Consider the following 22176-nt stretch of genomic DNA (forward strand, 5'->3'; position numbering starts at 1 on the left):
TGGCCACATTAGGTAACCAACTGGCTCTGTCATGAGGAGAAAGCTAGCCGGTCAACTAGGCGAGGCCCGTTTCAATCGAGTACTGAGCCAAAGGTCGAAACCACCTGTATGGGCCTCGTAAAAGACATCTTCATCTTGAGTAAACAAGTGACTTGACCGGAGCAACTGGTGGTCACAGTTCACTTCTAGAAAACAAAGTGGGGCTCTTGGACCCAGGGCTTCCCGCATTGCCAAGAGTTGTGACGTCCACAGTTGCCCACACGACCACCCCCCACTATTGGGGACCGCCACCAGAAAATTGAGAGGAACTGTTCTGACGGGCCGCCTCTTTATTAATACCCCTTTTGCCTGTGGTTGTGTATTATTCATCACTCGACCCTCAAACATCCTGAGAGAATCTTTGCTTTCTCTTACGCAGCACCTACAAATCGAAGCGCCCGTTGCTCTTTTTTTCCCCGGACAGTTTTGGCCGAAGAAAGGAGACATCAAAACTCTGACTCGACCAGAACCCCCGCCATCCGTCGAGCACGACATCACCACCACCAACTTGCGATCACCTCCGATTCGAGAAACGAGATATATTTCAGCTATGGCGACCATTAGTGGTAGTCGTGCTGCTCCAGGCGCTGCTCCTGGCGCAGATATTGGATCTTCGCATCCTTATACTTGCAATACCTGCCAGGTCGCCTTCCGCAATGGCGATTTGCAGAGGGGTCATATGCGCAGTGACTGGCAGTAAGTTTTCTCCCTGTCATAATCATGTTGGCGCATAGAGTTCACAGGCTTACATTTACTTTCCACAGTCGCTACAACCTGAAGCGCCGTGTCGCCTCGCTGCCCCCCATCTCCTCGGAAATTTTCACCGAAAAGGTCCTCCAGGCCCGCGCTGCCACCACTGCGCAGGCGGACAAGGCCGGCTTCGAGAGAGCCTGCGAAGTTTGCCAGAAAAATTATTTCAGCGAGGGCGCATACAAGAACCATCTTACCAGCTCCAAGCACAAGGCCAAGTTCGCTGCTCTGGCGGCTCGCCCACAGGGCAAGATCCCTGACGATGCCAGCTCCATGACCTTCTCGCTTGGCGAGCCAGCCCCTACAGACTCTGTGGTTGATTCGGACGCGGAGGAGGAGTTTAACGAGGTGGTTGAGGGTATCAAGAACACCCAGCTGCAAGAGAACGAGAAAGTCTCGCCACTTAGACGTCCCTCCAACCCTCACTTGTCAGCCGCTGCCCAGCACAAGACTGAGCACCCCGTGTCAGAGACACCCAGTGAAGAGGAGGAGGAATCCGCTACCCCTTCCTCTGCTACCCCAGTGGTTTCACAACAACAAGCTGGTCCTCCCCGGACAATCAATACTTGTATTTTCTGCAATTATGAGTCCGAGAATCCTCAGCTCAACGCCCAGCACATGGAAAAGACCCACGGCATGTTCATCCCGGAGAAGCAATACCTCGTTGATCTCGAGGGCTTGATAAACTACCTCCAAGAGCGCGTGTATGACCTCAACGAGTGCATCACCTGCTCCAAGATGAGAAACACCACTTACGCCGTCCAGACTCACATGCGCGACAAAGCCCATGTTCAAATTCCTTTCACAACCGAAGATGAACAGCTCGAAATTGGTGAATTCTACGACTTCCGCGCCACTTATTCTGACGACGAAGAGGGAGAGTGGGAGGATGAGGATGAGGAGATGGAGGATGCTGACACGAACGGTGGTGCCAAACTTGGTGGTCACCGCGCAACCAGGACAGTTACAGTCGACGAGAATGGTGATGAGATCATGGAGGATGGGGATGGAGAAGGATGGGAGACGGATTCTGACGAGTCGTCTCTGAATTCTGATGATTTGCACGCCGTTCCCGCGGAGCTACATCTTCACCAGTATGAGAGGCTGTCAAAGAATCATCACCACTCGTCAAGCACACCAAGGACGCACCAGCAGGCAGATGGGTTCCATGCTCACAGCAAGAAGAGTCACGCGGTGTTCTATGATGATTATGAGTTACACCTCGGCAGTGGGAAGGCTGTTGGTCACAGATCGCTCAACAAGTACTACAGGCAAAATCTGTATAAATACCCCACGCCAGAGGAGAGGGCCGAGAGGTTGTTGCTCAAGGCCAACGAGCAAGGTCAGGGTGTCATGGACGTGGACGAGGATGGGAATGGGCAGACGGTTGTCCCGCTGCGGGATCCCAACCCCAAGGCCAGGGGGAGAGCGGTGGTGGGCAGAGACGTTGCCGGTCTGGGTGTCAGGTCTGCTGGCGAGCTGGAGAAGCACAGGGCTGTGGTGGTGAAGGGTAAGAAGCAAGAGTGGAAGGACCAGAAGGACAGAGGCATGCTTCAGGCGAGACTGGGCATCAAGGAGAAAGCGCCTCATCCGGCTACATACTTGCGTTAGAGCGTTTGATAGAGGGGGTGTGCCACTTTGTTTGTGCATTGGGGTTTTAGAACTGAGAAATGGTTACATGTTTGTCGCATGAGTAGGTCTTTTTGGTCTCCACATGGTTGGGCATCTGTTGACAATATCTTTGTTGTTTGTGTAAGAGCATGTCTTCAGCAAGATTTCGCAAATTTTACCATGGCACTTCGTCGTCTTCCGTTTAAGAGTTCGGCACTTTTTTTTAGCCACTGTGCCACAATCTATCTTTGGCAGAAGACTTGAATCTCTCTTCAACCTCTTCGAGACCCATCATCACAACTCGCCTACCGTCGCTATGGCCCGTCACACTGGTGCCGTTGTTTATCATGAATGGGTATCACGCTCTGCGCCGAGAGCTGTAACCACGTCTCATTCTTCCACTGGTTGACCTTTAGTTTGGCACTCTTACCACAAAATATGCGAGACACAAAAGTAGGTTAACCCATACTATACTGGGAACTACCATATACCTTAAAAGTTAATTAATAGGCCTTTAAACCATCTTCTAAGGCCTATTAACTATCCTTGAAGGTTTATCAACCATCTTGAAGGGCCTATAAACTACCTATCTTTAAAGTCCTATGAACTATCCTTCAAGGCATGTTAACCTACCTTAGTGTCTCAATTATTTTGTGGCGAGGGTGTTTGGTTCGGTGTTGGGGGATGAGTAATGCAATAAGCAGCGCTATTGGCTTGGTCATTCATTCTGCTTCCAATTGAGGGAAGCGATTCTCAGCCAGAGCCTGTGCACGCGAGTTTTCAGCTTGGACACCCGCCAGTCTGGAAGTTAAAGCGTAGGGAGTCCTCAGTTTTCTGCTTCTTTGAAATTCCGTTGGTTCTAACATCACGAGAAGCCGAGGGGTTCATCAGTTCCAGTTTTGTTATCAAATGTCAACATGTCGCGCCAACAAACTCAGCCTGTCACCCAGAGGATCACGCCCCGTCAAAAATATCGATGGGGAATTCCCCATGGCATGATACCTTCCTTAGACAATGGAACATGCCTGGACCACGCTCCGGTGGCGTGCAAGAAGAATTGGTCCCGAAGTGTCTCTCAATGCTGTCCCTCGGGCGATACCTGCTACAGCACAACTAGCCTCAGCGTCAGATTCAACTACTACTGCTGTCCAGGGGGTATGTGTTTAGAATCCTCAAGTCGGGGTAATGGAAAACTTACCGACCATGTACCTAGAGAGTGACTGCAAAAACGCCGTGGACAGCCTGACAACGTGGGCCAACTCGACTTGGGTTCTCTACAAGGACAGCCCTGGGCCATCGGGGGTATTCCTGCTGCCCTCCTGAGTATGTCGGCGTGCACCGTACCACTGGTGTTGGAGATGGCGGCCTGTGTGAGGACCCTGAAATAGCCGCGTTGCTTCCCCAGTCCCGTATCGCAACTTCCCATTTCTCCTCCGAGGACTAGAACCACGGTTGGTGCTTCTGGTGCGACAACTTCCACCGCTGGAGGGGGAATTGCGGGAGCTGACACCACTCCAGACAGCACTCCAGGCATCTCGCGCAGTGGCAGCGACGGCGGCGGTGGCAGCAACGAAATGGGATCATCGATATCCCCTGTCGCCATCGCCGGCACCGTCATCGGCGGGATAGCTGCTCTCGTCCTCGGCCTCGCTCTGGTACTGTGGCTTCACCGCAAGAGCCAGCGCGGTAGAAAGGCAGCGGCTTTGCCGGAGCCAAGGTCACAGGAACCTCATGCGTCTGTTTCTAATCATACATCAACCGCCTTGTCTCCCGCGCAGGCTATGACACCCAAGGAAACCGTGCCACCTGCTACCTCTTCCGGCAATACACCAAACATCACCCCTCCTCCTCCTGCCGCGCAGATCACACAGTCCTAGCATGAGCCGATCAACATATGAAGGAGGTTTGTTTTGTTTTACTGACCAAGTGGGAGGGTCAATGCCGGCTTCCAGGGCTAGGTTCAAGGTTGCTGATGAGATGTCGGCTACGAACTGCGATACCCAAATGATCACACGTACTTAGACGGAGGCTAAGAGAGCCTTGGATACATTTTGCAGCAAGTTCAAATCACCCCAACATCACCGCGTGGCTTTTCCTTACTGCAGTTTCAACCCGGAGCTGTATGTATAGCTATTCTTTGTGCATAACTTCAGAGATATCCCGCCATCAATTAACTCAACAAACACCGCGATAACGCCGTCACGCTGTTTCTGCAACTATACCCAACGATTCACCAGCAAGAACGCTTCCATGTACGTACAAATAGCCAGCCCTCCATGTTACTCCCCAGGTGCGATTGATCCGGAAGTCCCGGGCCTACTACTACCCAGCCTCTTCGACAACTTCCCTCCCTTGGTATTAAACAAGCTTTTCACCCGCCTCAACCGGCTCATGACATCCTGATCTTTCTTCTTTCTCGCCTCCTCATCCTCTTCCTGCAGATCCCGGTCATCCTCCCTATCTGCCATCGGTGTGCCACCCGCAGTCGTCGGCCGTGGTCTCTCGGGTGTTTTTGACGTCCCAACAGCAGCAGCACTGCTCTTACTCCTCCCATGATGCCCTCCAGCCGTTCCCTCCACCCTTTCTCGGATAAAACTCTCATTCTTCAGGACCTCCAAAAGCACTTCCCAAGCTGGCTTCTCCTTGCTTCCTTTTGGTAGTAACTTGGCTCCTGGATTCCGTTGCACCTCCCCGTTCTTCCAAGGGCAAAAGAACCTGTGCTCTCTTACCGGATCCAAATGATCCATTGGTGCCGGCTCCAATATCTCCTTCGTTTCAGGGTTGATCTGCCGCGACTTGAACATCCACAGCCCCAACCTCCGCAAACAAGTATGGCAACTCGCACTGTTAGGAATCGGCGCGTTACTCAACCGTGGGTTCGTCAACCCCTGCCAGCCCATCAGCGCCAGCGCCAACGCCGGCCTATTCACCTCCCCCTCCCTCCGCTGTTCCCCTTCTGCCGCTGGTGCCGGTTCCGTAACAAACGTCCTTGGTAAATATCCAACCACCACCTCCAAATCCAACCCCTCCGGCAGTCTCAAGTTGAACTCGTACGGCAAAAAGTCCTTCCTCTGACACAACTCATCATATCTCTCCCGCAAAGCCGTCATTGCCCACTTCGAGTTCGGCAACGGCAGCCTCAGCAGCGAATCGTCACACCCCGTTCCCCTCCACAAACACCCCTCCCCGTGCCCATCCCCCTGCATCAAGCTCTCATACCTCTTCACAACCTCCGCCTCCATCTCCCTCCCCACCTCCCCTTCGACGTCCCTCCCCCTCCCAATCTTGACCGTCACCTCCCTCTCACAGAGCGTACACTTCACCCTCTCCTTGCCGAGACAAACCCACCCCCTCTTCGCCCACTCAATCTCTGATATCCGCTCCGGTTTTGGGGTCCAATCCGTCAGCTCCTGAAACGTGGCCAGTCTCCTGAGTAACTCCCCTCTGTCGGCGGGGCAGTATTTAGGCGGTTGTTTCTTTTCTCTTGTTGTGTCCCCTTTTGCTGAGTCCCCTCCTCGTGGAGCTGGGCTGAATTTCCTGAGCATGACGTTTGATATCGTTGTTGGCCCTCCATTATTACTACTGCTCAAACGAATCGAACTTCCCGGGCTGGAATTCAGGATTGTCGAGCGCTGGGGTTGCGGTGTCGCGAATCGGGATGGGGGTGTGGGAGTTGACCCGCCGTTGACGCGTCGCTTTTTGGAGAGGATGTCTTCTGCTGTCATTGTTCGGGATAGTGACAGGCCGGGTGTTGAAAGAGGGGAATCAGGGTTGTTGTGATTGTTGTTGGTGTTGTCGGTGGGAGTGGAGGAAGGGGAGGAGGTGTTTCCTATGCCTTGGACTAGGGCGTTGAACTTGCGTTTGACTGTTACGTTCATGTTGAATGGAGGGGAATGGCTGGGCGCGTAGATTTTCCGGGAGTGGTAGGCAAAAAGTTGGTGTGGTAACCTGCAAAGTCGCGCGCGCCGCGGTGCTTCCCCACGCTTCGATTTGGTAGGTCCGGTGGGCTTCTGTCGCGGGCTGAAAAGTGATGAGCGCTGAGCTTCGGCAGTGTGAAATTGATAGCGGCGCAGGGTAACCTTGTTTCTAGGGCGACTGTTCAACCCCCACCACAGGCGTTAGGAAGATAAGATGGTGATGGTGGTGGGATGGGAAAGACGGATGCAACGAGAAGAATCAAAAGTTGTCGAGCTCTGGGAAGAATCGAAATCAGATGGCCAGGGTCTCGTGTTTAGTTGCTGTTTGCAGTCAAAATAGCGGTTGAAGTCTGCAAGCACTTCCAGCAAACCTTGAACCCATGGATTTGGAACTCTAGCAGATTGAGCTAACCCCACCCGACCTGATCTTTGCAGCTTTCAACCTTGCAGCGACAACGCTCCAAACACAACGTTCAAATGAGTCCCAGATTGGAACTCTCTCGAAGCTCTCTGATGGTGGCAAGCAAGCCTGGCGTTTGCCGAGTCAGGCGTGCTCTCACAGTGCTGTTACTCAAACCGTGCGGTTGTTGCCAAGGCTCCAGGCTTGGCTTAGGGGTGGGACCGCTGCACGGGTTCCAGATTGCCAAGGCCGCATAGCGTAACGCTGCGAGCGAGCTGAGCGAGGGTTCAGTGCGAATGCCGCACCGCAGTCGCTGACCGAGAGCCATTCACCATCCTCAACCCGCTCTAACTTGGAATCACCCATCGAAGAGACCCTCTAACGTCTTCTGTTTCCAGCATTCAAACTAGCTACCTGTTCACGTTTCTCATAGAACATCCGCTGCCAAACTGATCGCTCAGGACTTGAGCCAACCCTTGCACCTCCTGCTGTGTCCCATCACCGCCTGTGTCTCGCCCTCCCCGCTGTCGCTTCGCGCACCGCACCACAAGCAGCCAGCCCTCTGCATCCTCCATCCCGATATCAACCCGACGTCCCCTTCCTACCACCCAACTCTACAACCATCGATTTCCATGTCATGACTCGAGATACCATGCGGCCAGCGGCCGGAAGCAGCCACAGCTACAGCAGCACCGATGACCTCGACGTCTTGGCAGGGCTCTGGGAGGAGGCCCCCTTCGCGAGACTACCATGCGATGCGCCCAGCGAGCTGAAAGACCTGTTGGAGGACATCGATAACCCGAAGCGTGTCTATGCCGTCCACAAAGCGAGTCGAAGACACAACTTTCAGCAAATAGTTCAGAGGTATGTCATGATAGGGTAATGGACCTAGATGTCTTGGCTGACGATTGTTGCTGCCCAGGTATATCGTCCAGCTCCGCGAAGGTTGCGGCGCCGAACATTGCGTAACGCCGACTTGCTTCACCTGCCGGAAGAGAGCCGCTGGCCAGGCCCCGATCAAACGATACAACACAACGAGCGCGAGAACGCTGGCTACTTACCTCGCTAGCCAAGATAACCCTGAGAATGGCCTGTGTCCCAACCTGCGAACCCCAAAGGCCCCGCCGGCTGCGCTCAACTCGCTCCTGTTTGTGCCCAAGCAGCGGTTGCACACCGATCGTGTTACGGGAACGTCTCCGAAACCACAGCTCAACAATTCTCGCCCGGTGTCATCACGGACGAATGGATATAACGGCAGGCCATCAACGGGAGATGTGAGGGAAAAAGGCAGGTCAATGAATATTGCGAAAGATGTCGAAAGCCCGAAACAAAAATGGCAACCTGGGTTTGAGGTGGTTGAGGAGCCAGTGAGCAAAGACCACCGATCATTTGCGGCCAACGTCTTTGGTACTGTGGCTTTCAAGATGTTGGAGTGGCTCACACCGGCTGCGCTAGAAGACATGACGCAAAGGACAAAAGCTTTCCAGGAGGAGTCGGCTCCAGACCGGCGTGATGCCGAAGCAATAAAAGCAGAGGCTAACCGGGATAACGGGGGGAAGCCACGGACCAGGGCGTCGTCGGTCCAGCCCAACGGTGTGTCGGCTAACAGTCGACCGCTACCAAAGGGCAGACAACTTGGGAAAGACTCAGATTCAAAAGATGATCGCCACTCTCGCGACCCGCCGGCCGTTTCTCGCTCTACACACCCCCGCCGCAATTCCAACGCCAAGTTGAGGACATCAAATCCTCCTGTGCCTAAGCGGCAGCTTTCCATTGACCCTTACACACAAGACTCTTTGGTCGATGACCCCTACCCTGGGCTACTCAGATCGCCGCGCGGAAACTCTGGTAGCACAGAGAGGGGGCCAAGGGGGCCGAAGCCAACAGGGTCGGCACTCTCCAGACCAATATCGCAGCTCTCATCGGCTGGCTACTTTGACCATGTTGCTTTGGAGAAGATGCCGCCGCCGAAAACCCTTGATTTGAAGAACTATCTTGGGCGAAGTCAGCTGGACGGGACGAGGACTTCTGATTCAAGTGGTGCAAAGCAGCTAGGCGTTCCCTCAGGGGGTTCCTCTGACAGATCGTGCAGCAGCGGATCCGGAGAGATGGTTTACCCAGAGCCAGAGTCTGACGACGAAAGCGTTCTTCCGCAGGCACTATCGACGCTCCATGCCGAGGTTGTCGACTTCATCTGCGATGTCCTGCAAGACGATGGAACAGCAGAGAAACACATGCTTGAGCCGCCATCAGTCACCAAGTTTCACAACGGACACCCCGGCCGGGGCAAGATGCTCAAGCGCAAAAAGCTTGCCTCTGGGTGCCCAAACTTCAAACTAGAGTGGAAGTTGTTCATTGAACAGACTCTCTTCAACGTCCTGAGCGATCCAGAACTCGCTGTTCAATCGTTCTCGAAACAAGGACAACTCTATGATTCTCACACACTATGGTACTGCATGCTCAGGATGACCCGGGTTGCCCCAAGCCTGGTTTTCCACAGTCTCTGGATGGCGGCGGGAAGCCTATTTGCGCCTCCAGAGTCGCTATTGGCGCCCCGATCCCCGACGGCGAAGCTATTCAGGGACAAGGAATCTCTTTCAAACACAGAGGCGGGTCGTCTCATGTCGATATGCCTCCACGCTTTGATTGCCGCTGCGCCACTCATAACTCCGGATCCATCTGACCCAGAAAAGGCTACCCAACGGCTGTATGATATGTCGAGAATCCGGTCGCACGGTCTGAGCCTCACTCGTAGCGGCGCCATTGCCGACCAGCCGACGGAGCTGTGTCTTCAGTACGAGGACGCCTTCACGGATGACTTGGCCCTGAGGCTGGCTCGACGGCTGTTTACCGCCATCAACACCAGGAGATATTTTGATGCCCTGTGCGAATCCAATGGAGACCTAGACGGTGATGACTCGCAGCCAGGGCCAGATGTGCTGGCACCTCTCTTCTCTCAACTAAACTTTCTTCATGCCGGTGCGGTGTATTACGTCTTGGACTTTTCTTTCAATGAGCGGGCTCTGCATGAGACCCGTGTTCCGATCCTTTTGCTGGACTGGGCGAGGGCTGTCATGCTTAGCGACTGGAGTGGCTCCCCTGTGATCAAGGGGGATGGACCTTTTGGTGGCGCACTGGCGTTGATGCAGGCTATATGTGAGCACCTCTATTGTGAAGATTGACCTGGTTAAATGCTGACAGACCTGTAGACAACAAACGTCATGAGCTCTTGCTGGGCGATGCTCAGTTCCGCTCCGAGTACTTCGCCGAGAGGCTCGACACAGTCCAGATGCCCATCGCGTGGTTATCACACGTGTCAACAAGACAAAAGATCCACCTTCTCGACTATCCGTTTCTGTTCAACCCTTCTACTCTGGTTACCTATTTCCGGTCCATCAACTTTTCGCGCATGAGCAGGTCGTACGAGGAGTCGACATCGTTACAGGACAGGATTGACGTGATTGCTTCACGCTCCAGCTTGACGCGGCATCACAAGGAGGTGCTGACGGAGCGGTTGCGTGCGGCGGCTACAAAGTACTTGGTTCTCGATATCCGTAGGGAAGCTGTTATCGAGGACGCGTTTAACCAGCTGTGGAGGAGGGAGGAGAGGGAGTTGTTCAGGCCGCTCAAGGTCCGTCTTGGGGAGTCTACGGGAGAGGAAGGGTTTGATTTGGGTGGTGTTCAGCAGGAGTTTTTCCGCTTGGCGCTGGCTGAGGCGCTGAACCCGGATTATGGTGCGTTTACGGTCGATGAGAGAAGTCGGATGGCGTGGTTTGTGCCTGGGTCGCTGGAGGACGAGTGGAAGTTTGAGCTGATTGGGCTGCTTGTTTCTCTTGCGGTCTACAACGGTTTGACGTTGCCGGTGACGTTTCCAAAGGCTCTCTACCGCAAGCTACTTGGCAAGCCGGTAGACAAGCTCCGCCATATCGCCGACGGCTGGCCAGATATTGCAAGCTCGCTTACGGAAGTTGAGCAGTGGGATGACAATGGCTCGAAAGGAAAGCTCGAAGACCTTTGCATCACGTACGACTTTTCCACGTCGGCCTTTGGCCACCACGTCATCAGGGAGATGCGGCCGTCTGCTTCGGGGGGTGACGAAGAAGGTGGTGATTGGGACACCCACACCCCCTCGGAGGAGGAGTGGCCTCAGTTTTCCAAAACTGCCTCCCACGCCTCGTGGAATCCGGCTCCCCATGAGTACAACCCGGAAGAAGAGTCCAAGCCAGTCACTATCCACAACAGGGACGAGTACATTGCTGATTACATTCGCTACCTGACTACGGTCTCTGTCCGCCCTCAGTTCGAAGCTTTCGCCCGTGGGTTCCGCACTTGCCTCCAGCCTAAATCCTTATCCCTCCTCACGCCCTCGCTCCTTCAGTCACTCGTCGAGGGTGTGCAGGAAATTGACATCTCTGAACTAAAACGCTACGCGAAATATACTGGTTATGATGAACACCACCGGACAATCAAAGATTTTTGGTCGATTGTGAAGAGGTATGACGAGGACATGAAGAGAAAGTTGCTCGAATTTGTGACGGCGAGCGATCGGGTTCCTGTCGGGGGGATGAAGTATGTGGTGTTTAATATTCAGAAGAACGGGGTGGAGAATGATGAGCTGGGACCGGGGGGGACGGGGAACAGGGGGAGGTTGCCGACGAGCTATACTTGTTATAGCACGTTGCTGTTGCCCGAGTATAAGGATAAGGAGACGTTGAGGGAGAGGTTGGGGATGGCGTTGGAGAATGCGAGGGGGTTTGGGTTTGCGTAGGGTCATGATTAGCGCGGGGGAAGGAGATGTTAAAAGTGGTGGTATTTTTAGCCAATTCTTGGATGGTTGTTTATTTAATGATGTATGTGTGACTGCCAGATGCTGTTACTATCACCGGTGTCGAAAAGCCTATTTCGAATGTTGCGGTAGCCTGAGGAGGAAGGAGAAAAACTAGCTGAACAGGGTGCCCTCAGGAGGTGAGTCCAAGGGCCACCGTTGAGAAACATCTTGGGGTCCCTGGCCTTCTTTCCTGCGCTGGTGTAATGGGGTGATGTTGGGGTTAGTGCGAGGCTTGAAGTCAAATGGGATACGAGGCAGCAACGGAGAGGCAGAGATTGCGATAACGTAGATTTCAATCGATTAAACTTTTAGGCACCGCCTATCACGTTATTAGCGGTTGCCACAGAGAGGGCATCACGCGGGCCCTTAAAGCTCGCTCCATCCCAAACTTTCCGCTGTTAATATCCTCCTGCGTGGCTGCGAACTCGGCTGCGAACTCGGCTGCGATTTTCAACTTTTCACTCTCCCACATCTCATCTCAAACAGCAAGCTCGTGGTGCAACATGGGGAGCGCTACGTTTGATGGGCTTCCCGTGGAGCTCAAAACTCTCATTTGTGAACACCTCCGAACTGATGACGACTTGGAGAGCCTTCGAAACTTGGCTCAAACCAGCAGAAGTTCCCATGCAGGCGCGAAGGACAGTCTATTTCACACCATCATATTTTACGTCTCAACTCCATCTCGACTCGCTCGACAAGTATCAGAATGCGAAGCCCTTCTCCTCCGTCATGAGGCTTGGGGTAAGGTTCGCAACATCTCCCTGATTCAAAATTCAAAGCGTCGTTACAGTCTTGTGCCGCTTGTTCAGACACCCCATGATTTCCAAACAGACCAAGTCCTGCCTAAGATCTGGAGTCTCTTCGAAAGACAACTTCCTGCCAAGTTGAGAGACGACACCGAATGGGAGCTTGAGCAGAGCAAGATTATGGGTGCCGATTTCGAATTCGGACACGACGTTCGCGACATCCCGAGCACAAGTTCTCTTGACTACATGTACCAAACAGATCACGTTTGGACACCGGTCGTCGAGCTGGTTCGACGGCTCTCGGGTCTAGCGGATCTCGTGTTTCAGTGTCTTAGCCAGTTCCCACCCTCCCTTTTGCTGGTAGTGCAGGAGAAGCGAATTGCACGCCTCCATTTGCGAACCTGGCATCTGCGAAGTCTCGACAATTGGACGGTGAAAGACCCCCACGAGCTCGCGCTCATCAGGTCATCAAGTCTTTACAGCATCTGGTTGTCTCCCGCTGAGTGCCTGGAACCATACGCATGGCCAGTTGAACGATGCCCCCAGGTGGAGGCAGTTTATCAGATGTTAACGACGAAAGGGTTGGCACCCAACCTGCGCGACCTTCGCAAGTGTCACTATTCCGAACCAGTCGCACGAGACCATCCCTTGATTTTCAGGGCAGAACAAAGTTGTGAGAATGCGCTTGGGAAAGAAACTCGGCTTCTTCCCCTTCGAAACCTTCAACTTTCGCGGCCCTGCAGTTCGAGAAGTGACATGAAAAGAGGTGAACCTTTTGAAAGGAGACATGTTGCCGAATGGCGAGCTCGCATCGATATGTCTGCGCTTGAAAGCCTGACATTGTTGGCGCCTCTTCGCCAAGACGCAATCGAGAGCCTCTCGGCACTGAGGTTCCCTTTGTTGACGTCGCTATCCCTCCATCTCAGAGCACTAAGGGAGGAAGACTTGGAAGCAGTCGACTATTACAAAGCGGCCAGACATTTTCTAAGCACTCTGGCGCAGCTGAAAAGGTTGCATCTGCTTGGATGGAACCACGGGGTCGTCTCACTAGCCGGGCATGACGGCAACATCTCGGGGCTTCCGAATCACAGACTCAAAAGGTTGTGGCTTGCACCTGTATCGCACGAATATGCCGCGGATGGGCATAACTTGGGCCCGCCCCCAGCAAAGCAACAGATCATCGAGCTGGGTAACCGCTACCCTGCTGTTGAGGACCTGTCAATTTCGGTGAAGCGGTCGATAGGCGATAGGGATGAGGTTGATCGATATAGAGCTATCGGTGGTAGCTTCAAGATGCTAAAGAGGCTGTCGTTGGAGTTGGATGCCTCGCCCTCGAGATCCGTAATTCGCAATAGACCACCATCGGGCCCTGCGTTTGCCACGTCCCATTTTCAGAACAGTTTCGGCCGAAAGCTTGCGCCTGGTAAGTTGGGGCGCTACTACACCAATGGCCACATTATGGAAGCTATGGTGAATGCCGCCGTGGATTCTGATTTGGCCAAAGCCATCTTTCACACCATCATCCAAGCCAGCTGCGCCAGCGGTAGCACCTGCCAATTGAAAACAATGCTACTGAGAGCCCGGGGCTTTGAATTGTTCTGGATACCCCATCTCCTGTGGGACGGTTCGTTCTGGCTAGCTGGTTCTCGAAGCAATCTCGAGCTCGATCGATGGGGGCGTGGACTTCAGAGGACGTATTTTCTTGACAACAGGGGGCTGGGAGGCACGACCATCCGGGAGTTGGACATTGCTTTCAATCGGGACCGGGTTGGGGGGATCGAATCTGACAACTTGTTTTGGAAGATTTTTGCAAAGTTGTGGCCGCAGGCCGTGACGGTTGGGAGTGACGGGTGGGCTACGAAGTGGAAGAGCTGGCCGCTGATGACTGGGTAGAAGGGGAGTGTGTTTGGTCCATTTTGGAGCGGTTGATGGGAAGGGATTCTTGACTAGAGACGCGGTAGATGGGGGTTACAGAGTGTTATATATATGACGTGGAAAATACTGTCGGATGGAGAATGTCAAGAAGAGATGCGGTAGTTGGTATCAAACTGGCGACTCTGTGATGTTGTTTCAAGTCCCATGATTCGATTGCATAAATCATCTCAAGATCCCACTTGCTTCACCTACTTGCCCAATTCACATTTGCATTTTCCCCTGCCCTAATGCTTCAAGCTCTCCTCAAACAGCTGCCCCAACTCCTCCCTCTCCTGTTCCAACTCCTTTGCCAACCCGGGAGCCAAAACCAGCACCCTAGCCTGCGGTATCGTCCCCTCGACCAACCCCTCAATATCCTTCCTCTCAAACCCCAGCTCGCCCAACCCCCTGGGTTGATCCCCCAGCTCCTCCAAAAACTTTTTAATCGCCTCGCCCAACACCTCCCCGGCGCTCTCCCTCTTGACATTGCTCACATCAACCCCAAACGCCTCCGCCGCCTGGAGATGTCGATCAGGGTTACTCGCCGCCGTAAACTTGAACACCGCAGGCGCAGTCACCGCCACGCTGACACCATGGGGAATAATCGGATCGTTGACGTCATAACCGGCGTGTTTATACCCCTTGTTCTGCCCCGAGATAGGGTACGACATCCCATGACAGAGGTGAACACCTGCATTGCCAAACCCGACACCGGCAAGGGTGGCAGCGAGGAGCATCTCCGACTGTGCCTCCGTGTCTTCCGGATCTCTGACCGCGCGGGGGAGGTATTTGACCGTTGACCTCAGCGCGGACAAACTAAAAATATCGGAAATGGGGTTCGAGCCTTGGTATGCCGGCCGTAAAATGGGGTTTGTAGGGCGGGGTGTGCGTTCATAATACGGGATTGCGGTCCATGATTCTAGGGAGTGACATAACACGTCCAGACCGGAAGCGGCCTTAACAGCCGAGGGCATGGTTGCCGTGTTGAGGGGGTCGCAGATCCCAAGCGTGGGTTTGAGGTTTCTGTGGGCGATGCCTGTTTTCGCCTTGCGGGATGCGAGGTCGAAGATGGCGGTGCCGGTTGTTTCGGAGCCGGTTCCGGCCGTGGTTGGGATGGCGATTAGGGGTTTTAGCTTGCGGTCTATCGGGCGGCCGAGGCCGAGCGGGGCGTTGACAAAGTCCATGAAGTTGGCTTCGGGGTAGGAGGAGTAGAGGTTCATTAGCTTGGCGGTGTCGATTACGGAGCCGCCGCCGACGGCGAGGAAGGCGTCGGGGTTGTAGGGGAGGGTCCAGGCGATGGCTTCTTTGATGCTGGGAGGGGGTTAGTAAGGGAAGGCGGGGAGAAAAGGGGAGGGACGTGCGAATAATCTTTGGGCTCGATCTTGACTTGGTTAAAGACTTGGTACTCAATCCCTGGCTGGCTGTCGAGTGCCTCCCGAACCGCTTTCATCGCCTGCAGCTGGTCCACTGTCTTGTCTGTCACGACGGCGACCTTTCTGACCCCCATGTTGCTCAGATCCATGCCTACTTCCCTCGTCACCCCGGGACCGAACCGGATGGAAGAGGCAGCCATTTCGAAGGCGTACTCCTTCAGCTTGGAAGGGTCCTGAGTCGGGGTGGCATATCCCCTCTTGCCGCCATTCTGAACCCTATCCGCGAAGCGGGTGACCTGGGTTCTTTGTTGGTGCTGGGTGTGGTGGTGATGGCCGGGGTTGGAGTGGCATGGGCAGTTTGGGGGATGAGTATATTGAATTGTGCGGAGGAGGGAGGCGGCTTTGGTTGCCCGCTGTTCATCTAATCAGTTCTCCTTCCATGATTCATGACCTTGATGATAAAGAACTCACGTTGGGCAGGGCTCGGATAGCGCCGGACATGGTGATGGTTCCAAAAGCTTACCTATTCAAAGGCACGCGTGAGTAAACGGTCACAAAAGGCGACAAATACATCCAATGGCCAACCAAGACAAGACCTATTTAAATGGGAGACAAAGTAAGTGATGATGTAGGTTCCAGTTCCTGCATGCGATGCAAACCGGCGAGGCCCGAGGTCGTCCCAAGTCCACCCCTCCACCGCGCCCCCCTCGCCCCCCCCTCCCTCCTCCAAACAACCCCGGTTTACCCCACACTCCGGCTGGCGTCTTCCGCGTCTTCTTTGTGTAATACCATTGGCCACCAATTATCCGGGGTTGGGGTAGCTGCAGATCATGGCCCACCGAGTGGAGATTCCCCCGCACCGTTCAACAGCAACAACACCATCCATCAACAACTCAGGGGGGAAAGATATCCCAAGATGAAGCAAACCAAAAATAAACAACGCTTTTTTGTATCTACCAAAACTACCCTCGCTAAAATGACATGTCCAAAAACGACAACTTAGTACACCTCCAACACATACCTTCCGTCCTCTTTCAGCCTCTCAATCTCCTTCCTGGGATCAACCTTCCGCCCGCTTTGCTTAGCCTCAGTAGCAATCGCCTCCTCCAACACAGCAGTAACATCCGGCACCGGCCAAGTAGGGCCACACAGGTAGAAAGATCCCTCCTCCTCAATATAAGCCTTGACAATATCGCTCATCGTCTGCCTCATGCGATCCTGAATGTAGATCTTTTCAGGCTGGTCACGAGAGAAGGCAGCGCCGAGGAGGGTGAGCACGCCGGCGTCCATGTACGCCTCCCACTCCTCGCCATAGAGGTACTCCTCTCTGCGGTGACGGGAACCAAGATACAAGAGAATGGAACCAATCTCCTTGCCCTGAGCCTTCTGCATAGCGCGGTACTGGACAAAGGCACGGAAGGGAGCAAGACCGGTACCGAGACCGGCCATGATCAAGGGAGCCGTGTCTTTGGGCGGCAGCTTCATGACTGAGGGCTTGACGGAGGCGATGACGGGGGTGCCGGGCTTGAGACCAGAGAGGTAGCGCGTGGCTTGACCCTGGCGGGTGCGGCCCTGGCTGTCAACCCAGTCGACGACGACAATCATCAGAGCAACGGAAGTGGGAGTGACGGCCTGAGCAGACGCGATGGAGTACTCTCTACGCTTGAGAGGGGAGACGATGCGGACAAGGTCAGGGAAGGATGGGTGAGCCGACTTGAAGGTCTGGAAGACATCAACGTAGGTGGCGGTGTCAACCTCGGAGAGCTTCTTGAACTCTTCGGCACCCTCCTTGCTGCCGAGGAACTCGATCTTCTTCTTCTCAGCCTCATCGGTGGCGAACTCGGCGAGGGACTCGAAGAAGCGCTTGGGAGGCTTGCCGAGAATGTCGATGTTCTGGAGGAGAGACTGGTAGATGGTACGAGTCTCGAAGACGGCCGGGTTCTCGCGCGAGGGGACCTGGACAAGGTCATCACCGTTGAGACCGTACCACTCAATGAAGTCCTGGACCTGCTTGGGGTCGTTATCGGCGTGGATGCCGAGCGCCTCGCCGATGTTGTAGGTGAGGCCAGAGGTGCCGAGATCGAACTCGATGTGGAAGATGTTGCGATCGTAGGTGAGGGGAGTGAGTCTGCGGTTCTCCTTGACGTGGATGGTGTGGGTCTTGACGGTGAGATCAGGGCGAAGCTCAGTCTTGAGGCCGTAAGCCTCCTGGAAAGCAAGACCCTTGGCAATCTCCTGCCAGGTGCTGACCTGCAGAGCCGACTCAGTCTCCCCCTTGTCAAAGGCAACAAAGCTGGTGGGCTTGAGCTCCTCTACAAGAGAGATGGCAGTGGCGTCCTCCTCAGCCCAGGTAGCGGGAACCTCAACCTTGTGAAGGGCTTGGGCGAGGGCATCGGCAACCTCAACGAGAGTGACCTGGTCGCCAGAGAGGCCACCAAGCTTGACGAGCTTCTCAGCCTCAAGGTCAGGGCGAGCGACCTGCAAGAAGGCAAGCTCGGCAAGAAGCTGGGCGCGGTTCTCCAAAGCAGGGGAGAAGGAAGAGTCAAGAGCAAAGAGCTGGAGACTCTTCCCCTGGATCTCCTTTCTGACGGAGGCAGGGATGCGCTTCTCGATCTCCTCAACCTTGAAGTTGGGCAGACGAACGGCCAACTTGCCGCCAGCCTTTACACTCTTGACGATAGCAACCTCCTTGAGAAGCTTTTCCTCGCCAACGAAAACAACATCCGCCTCCTCGACAGCGAAAGGAGCATCGACTGGCTTCTCGGAACTCCTGATCTCAGTGCGGACAACACCACCCTGGATGAGGCTGTTGTAAGTCTCGTGAACCGAGATGTTGTTGAACGACTCGCGAGAGAGGAGCCTGCCAAGGACGGAAGCCGAGGCAACGGCCTCGGAGTTGTCGACATCCCAGAAGATATACTGCTGGGCCTGCTCAAGGGAGCTCAAGGTCAAGGAGACCTCGGCGTGATCGTCTTTGCTGGTGATCTTGCTGAGAACAGTGGCGATGGAGCTGGGGGTGTGGACGGCGGAGGCAGGGTACTTGAAATCAACGACAACAGGCTCTTGCGACCATCTATCGGCAAAGGTGACCGCAGTCAGAACATCAGAGTAGAGGGCAGACTGGACAGAGGCATCCTCCACAGCCGAAGCATCACGGACTTGGCCAAGAACGGTAATCTGGCGAACCGAATCCGGGAGGGCCTCGAGGAAAGCCTCCTCGATGAATGGGCGGTAGATGCGGACATTGAGAGCACCAACCTTCTGGCCCTGAGCAGCCAAAGTATCAACGACCTGCTTGGCAAGCTGAGCCTCGGCGCTGCCAAAGACAACAAGGACAGTCTCAGCGGCCTCGTGACCGTGGTACTCGAAAGGAGCATACGAAGTGCCGAGCTGGCTGTTGAACAGGCGCAAAAGCTCGACAACCTTGCCAGCGGTGTCCAACCTCTTGTTCAGGGCACCAGCCTCCTGGGAGATGCACTTGTAGACCTCGGCAATGCTGGACTCGCTGAGCGCATCCACCACCCTCAAAGTCTCCCTGGCGGTGCGGAGACCGTCGTAGACGTGGAGGGTAGGCAGAAGGGAAGCCAGGAGAGTGGCGAAGAGAGCCATGTGCTGGACCTCCTGAGCCGAGGAGGTCGAGACGAGACCGAGACCAAGGTCCTCAGCCAGCTGAAGGGCGCTCTCGTACTCGGTGATGAGGCCATCGCTATTGGAGTAGTCGGCAGCGGCGACGTGGGCAACGAAGGGACTCGAGACGCCGTAGAGGAGAGACAGTTGGTCCAAGGCCGCGCGCAAGTGCCGGAGGCTCAGCGAGGGGGCAAGGAGGGTCTGGGGAATGCGCCTCTTGCTGAGGTCAAAGTCCTTGGAGAAGATGTAACCAAGCGCAAAGGTGCCGGCACCGGCTCTGGTCTGGAGAGGGACAACAGTGGTGGTCTCGCCATGGATGTTCTTCTCCTGGGCTTGCGACCAGTCCTTGACGGCCGCATCGAGATCGAAGGTCTCGGGGGAGAAGGAGAAGATCTTGTCGGAAAGCTTGTAAGCAGCCTGCTGGACGAGGAGCTGGCTCGTCACGTAGGTTGGGCCGGAGATGGAGCTGAGGGGCACGGTCTTCTCGAAGCCGGAGGAGACGGTGCTAGTCTCGACGACCGGGGCAACGCCTCCGGTGGTCTCTTCGTGCTTCAGCTGCATGATAATGTCGGTTTCGGGGGTTGTTCAATGGCAAGAAGGGAGGGAGAAGAAGGAGAGGTACTCTTGAAGGCGTCTTCAAGAGCAAAGACTCGGCCGCTCGCGAAATATCGAGGCAATAGCGTAGTAAGGGGCCCAGGGGTTGCCTCGAAGCGCTCACGAACTGAGTAGACAGAAAGAAGAGACGGCGCCAGCGGGAACAGCTGGTTTTGAAGAAGGCGAAAAGGAGAAAAATTGGAGATGAGTCTTGGGAAAAAAAAACAAAAAAATAACAACCTACCGTTCTCCTCGGCCGGAGCAACTTCCCCATAAGTGCCGCATCTCACAGCCAAAATCTTTGGTAAAAGCAGTCTTTGGGGTGTTGGACCCTTGCTGCGATTCGAGGCTCGCGTTGATGGATGTCGATTGCGTGATTGTGAGCTAACCGCATTTGGTGGAAATGTGGGGGCACTTGGAGGTTTGGGGATGTTGTTTGTAATGCAGCACAGTCAGGGTTGGGGTTATGCGTGACAAGATGTCTGTATCTCGTGGCGATGTCGGCTGTCGGTGCTGGTGATTGTTCGGCTTCTTTGACCGACAGCCGACCAGGCATAATTTGCTTTTGTTAGGACGATTTCTTTGTACAAGAACCCACGAGATAGGATTAACAACGGCCTGTCCTGAACAGATCAAACGATCCATGTTCAACTGGTTGGAGACCTTGCGATGTCGCACTCTAGCGTCAATGACGTGATCTCGGCGGCGAATGTGAGGTCTCGTGTGACTGTACTGGGGCGGAAATCCAAGAGACGCGTTGATCTTGACGAAGAGAGTTTCAATTCTGTCCTTTGTGGCCTCAATCATCTGTTGCTGCTTCAGATGGAGATGCCTTCATGGTGATGTGTCGTTGACAGGAATGTGTGCCAGACAAGATGTCCCTGGCCCGCCCATCTCTTGGCATGTCGGTTGTCCACTGTCAGGCGGGGCACGTTTTTGATGTGGGGTAATGCCATTTTGCGGGGGAGTGGGCATCATCTGCTCTCCTCACTATCACAGCACAGCATGATGGTGATGGTAAGACAATATGGATACAATCTACCTGGATGCTGTGCCTGTGAAATAGAAACAGTCTGATATTCCACCACAATCATCGCCGGGAACACCATCGCTTTCCAGATGCATTTCCGTCAAACCTGATGTTTCATCCCATCACCGCATGGCAATTGTAAAGATAGCTCGGCAGAATGCAGAAATAGGTTATCTTGCGGAACCGGGAAGGTAGCACACCACCGCAGCTTCGGATATGGCACCCGGCTTGGAAATGGAAACATGAGTTCAAGACGTCGAGGTCCCGTGAGCCATATGCTAATCGGGACGGCAAACAATCCCATGCGTCACTGATTCCGATTTCACACTTCCCGGTTCGGCAGCAAAGCCTGCGACTTTTGTGCGGCGCGCTGTGCCAATCAACTGCATAAGGCCCCGGCTGCCGCAAGAACGTCTCTGTCAAAATACAAGCCACAAACAGCGCCCATCAATTGTAGATGGCCTTGGCGTTGTCAGCACCCGACGACATGTCTTCCAACTTCGAGACTCTTCCGAGAAGATGTGCCCGGGTCCCATTCAATGACTAATTCTGCCGCGAGAATGACAGGCCCAGACTGACGGAAGATGGGGAACAAAGACAGCCATGATGATGGACACGGTCGGCAGGTGCCGGACAGGGGCCGTCTCCGGTGATGCTCTCTGACCTCGATCCGATGCCTACAAAGATAAACTTCAACATGTTGGACAGGTATCTCGGTTGCCAATGGCTACTGTGGAGCTGGCTGGCTGGGTGGTGCATCAGATCGAAGATGGAAGGCGCGGTCGACTGCAGTTCCGCGAGTCCCCAAAGTCTTGCGCAAAAGCGTGCTGCCACAACGACAGGTTGCAGGGTGACTCTATCGACTGCGTCAATTGTGCGGAAAGTCGGCCAGTTGACAAATCTGCTGGCTGCATCAGCGCCCGCCACTCGACCCCTTTGCTCAGGTTTTTATCTTTGCAATCTGCTCATATCTGCTTGAGCTTGCCTCTCACAGGTCATCTCGTCGTCCAGCGTACACCACCAGGCGCAAGCACTCCGAACTACTTATACTGGGTACATTCCAGCCTGACGACGACCTGTTTCCGGCATCTTCTCGGCCAAAGCCCGAACAGGACACTTGTGTGCAGGTTTTGACAACCTTGGCGAGTTCAGGCTATATCGCGCTTCTGCTCGCCAAAGGTCCGCACTTCCTATAACGGCAAGTATTAATATACCGCCGTTGCCCATCACCACTCACATCGCTACTGGCCGTTGCCCAAGGCTCGGCATCAGGTAGCCGACGGACGACAGCCTACCGTTGATACATCATCGAGTCACCCACCGTCGTTGTACCCGGCAGACAAGCCC

General features: G+C 54.5%; 7 protein-coding genes across 7 annotated transcripts; 4 read left to right on the top strand and 3 right to left on the bottom strand.

Moving 5' to 3' along the window:
• The first annotated feature begins 115 nt into the window (after positions 1 to 115).
• REI1 (pre-60S factor rei1) lies at positions 116 to 2455 on the top strand. Its single transcript, XM_062878916.1, has 2 exons — positions 116 to 735; positions 804 to 2455. The coding sequence occupies exons 1-2, from the start codon at positions 590 to 592 to the stop codon at positions 2398 to 2400; spliced, it is 1743 nt and encodes a 580-aa protein (XP_062732616.1). The 5' UTR covers positions 116 to 589; the 3' UTR covers positions 2401 to 2455.
• Positions 2456 to 3137: 682 nt separating this feature from the next.
• QC761_406405 (uncharacterized protein) lies at positions 3138 to 4277 on the top strand (the record flags this gene model as incomplete). Its single annotated transcript, XM_062878915.1, has 3 exons — positions 3138 to 3555; positions 3642 to 3723; positions 3919 to 4277. The coding sequence occupies exons 1-3, from the start codon at positions 3415 to 3417 to the stop codon at positions 4275 to 4277; spliced, it is 582 nt and encodes a 193-aa protein (XP_062732617.1). The 5' UTR covers positions 3138 to 3414.
• Positions 4278 to 4679: 402 nt separating this feature from the next.
• QC761_406400 (uncharacterized protein) lies at positions 4680 to 6278 on the bottom strand (the record flags this gene model as incomplete). The annotated part of the gene is made up of 1 exon (XM_062878914.1): positions 4680 to 6278. One exon carries the CDS (start codon positions 6276 to 6278, stop codon positions 4680 to 4682), a length of 1599 nt encoding a protein of 532 aa, XP_062732618.1.
• Positions 6279 to 7354: 1076 nt separating this feature from the next.
• Positions 7355 to 11842, top strand: QC761_406390 (uncharacterized protein; the record flags this gene model as incomplete). The annotated part of the gene is made up of 3 exons (XM_062878913.1): positions 7355 to 7581; positions 7640 to 9873; positions 9927 to 11842. 3 exons carry the CDS (start codon positions 7355 to 7357, stop codon positions 11483 to 11485), a joined length of 4020 nt encoding a protein of 1339 aa, XP_062732619.1. The 3' UTR covers positions 11486 to 11842.
• A 629-nt stretch (positions 11843 to 12471) lies between these two features.
• QC761_406380 (uncharacterized protein) lies at positions 12472 to 14184 on the top strand (the record flags this gene model as incomplete). The annotated part of the gene is made up of 1 exon (XM_062878912.1): positions 12472 to 14184. The coding sequence occupies one exon, from the start codon at positions 12472 to 12474 to the stop codon at positions 14182 to 14184; it is 1713 nt and encodes a 570-aa protein (XP_062732620.1).
• Positions 14185 to 14450: 266 nt separating this feature from the next.
• On the bottom strand, positions 14451 to 16079 carry QC761_406370 (uncharacterized protein; the record flags this gene model as incomplete). The annotated part of the gene is made up of 3 exons (XM_062878911.1): positions 14451 to 15516; positions 15567 to 15991; positions 16050 to 16079. 3 exons carry the CDS (start codon positions 16077 to 16079, stop codon positions 14451 to 14453), a joined length of 1521 nt encoding a protein of 506 aa, XP_062732621.1.
• Positions 16080 to 16313: 234 nt separating this feature from the next.
• MET10 (sulfite reductase [NADPH] flavoprotein component) lies at positions 16314 to 22176 on the bottom strand. Its single transcript, XM_062878910.1, has 2 exons — positions 20044 to 22176; positions 16314 to 19754 (listed from the first exon to the last, which is right to left on the bottom strand). Exons 1-2 carry the CDS (start codon positions 20071 to 20073, stop codon positions 16578 to 16580), a joined length of 3207 nt encoding a protein of 1068 aa, XP_062732622.1. The 5' UTR covers positions 20074 to 22176; the 3' UTR covers positions 16314 to 16577.

This window comes from Podospora bellae-mahoneyi, chromosome 4 (genome assembly GCF_035222275.1).
Source record: "Podospora bellae-mahoneyi strain CBS 112042 chromosome 4, whole genome shotgun sequence".
Classification (NCBI taxonomy): domain Eukaryota; kingdom Fungi; phylum Ascomycota; class Sordariomycetes; order Sordariales; family Podosporaceae; genus Podospora; species Podospora bellae-mahoneyi.

Excerpts from the sequence above, each read along its gene's own strand:
- REI1 (XM_062878916.1), top strand. The coding sequence starts at position 590 with ATGGCGACCATTAGTGGTAGTCGTGCTGCTCCAGGCGCTGCTCCTGGC. Across the intron at positions 736-803 it reads CATATGCGCAGTGACTGGCA|TCGCTACAACCTGAAGCGCC; the intron begins GTAAGTTTTCTC and ends TACTTTCCACAG.
- MET10 (XM_062878910.1), bottom strand. The coding sequence starts at position 20,073 with ATGGGGAAGTTGCTCCGGCCGAGGAGAACG. Across the intron at positions 19,755-20,043 it reads TGCTCCGGCCGAGGAGAACG|CACGAAGAGACCACCGGAGG; the intron begins GTAGGTTGTTAT and ends ATGCAGCTGAAG.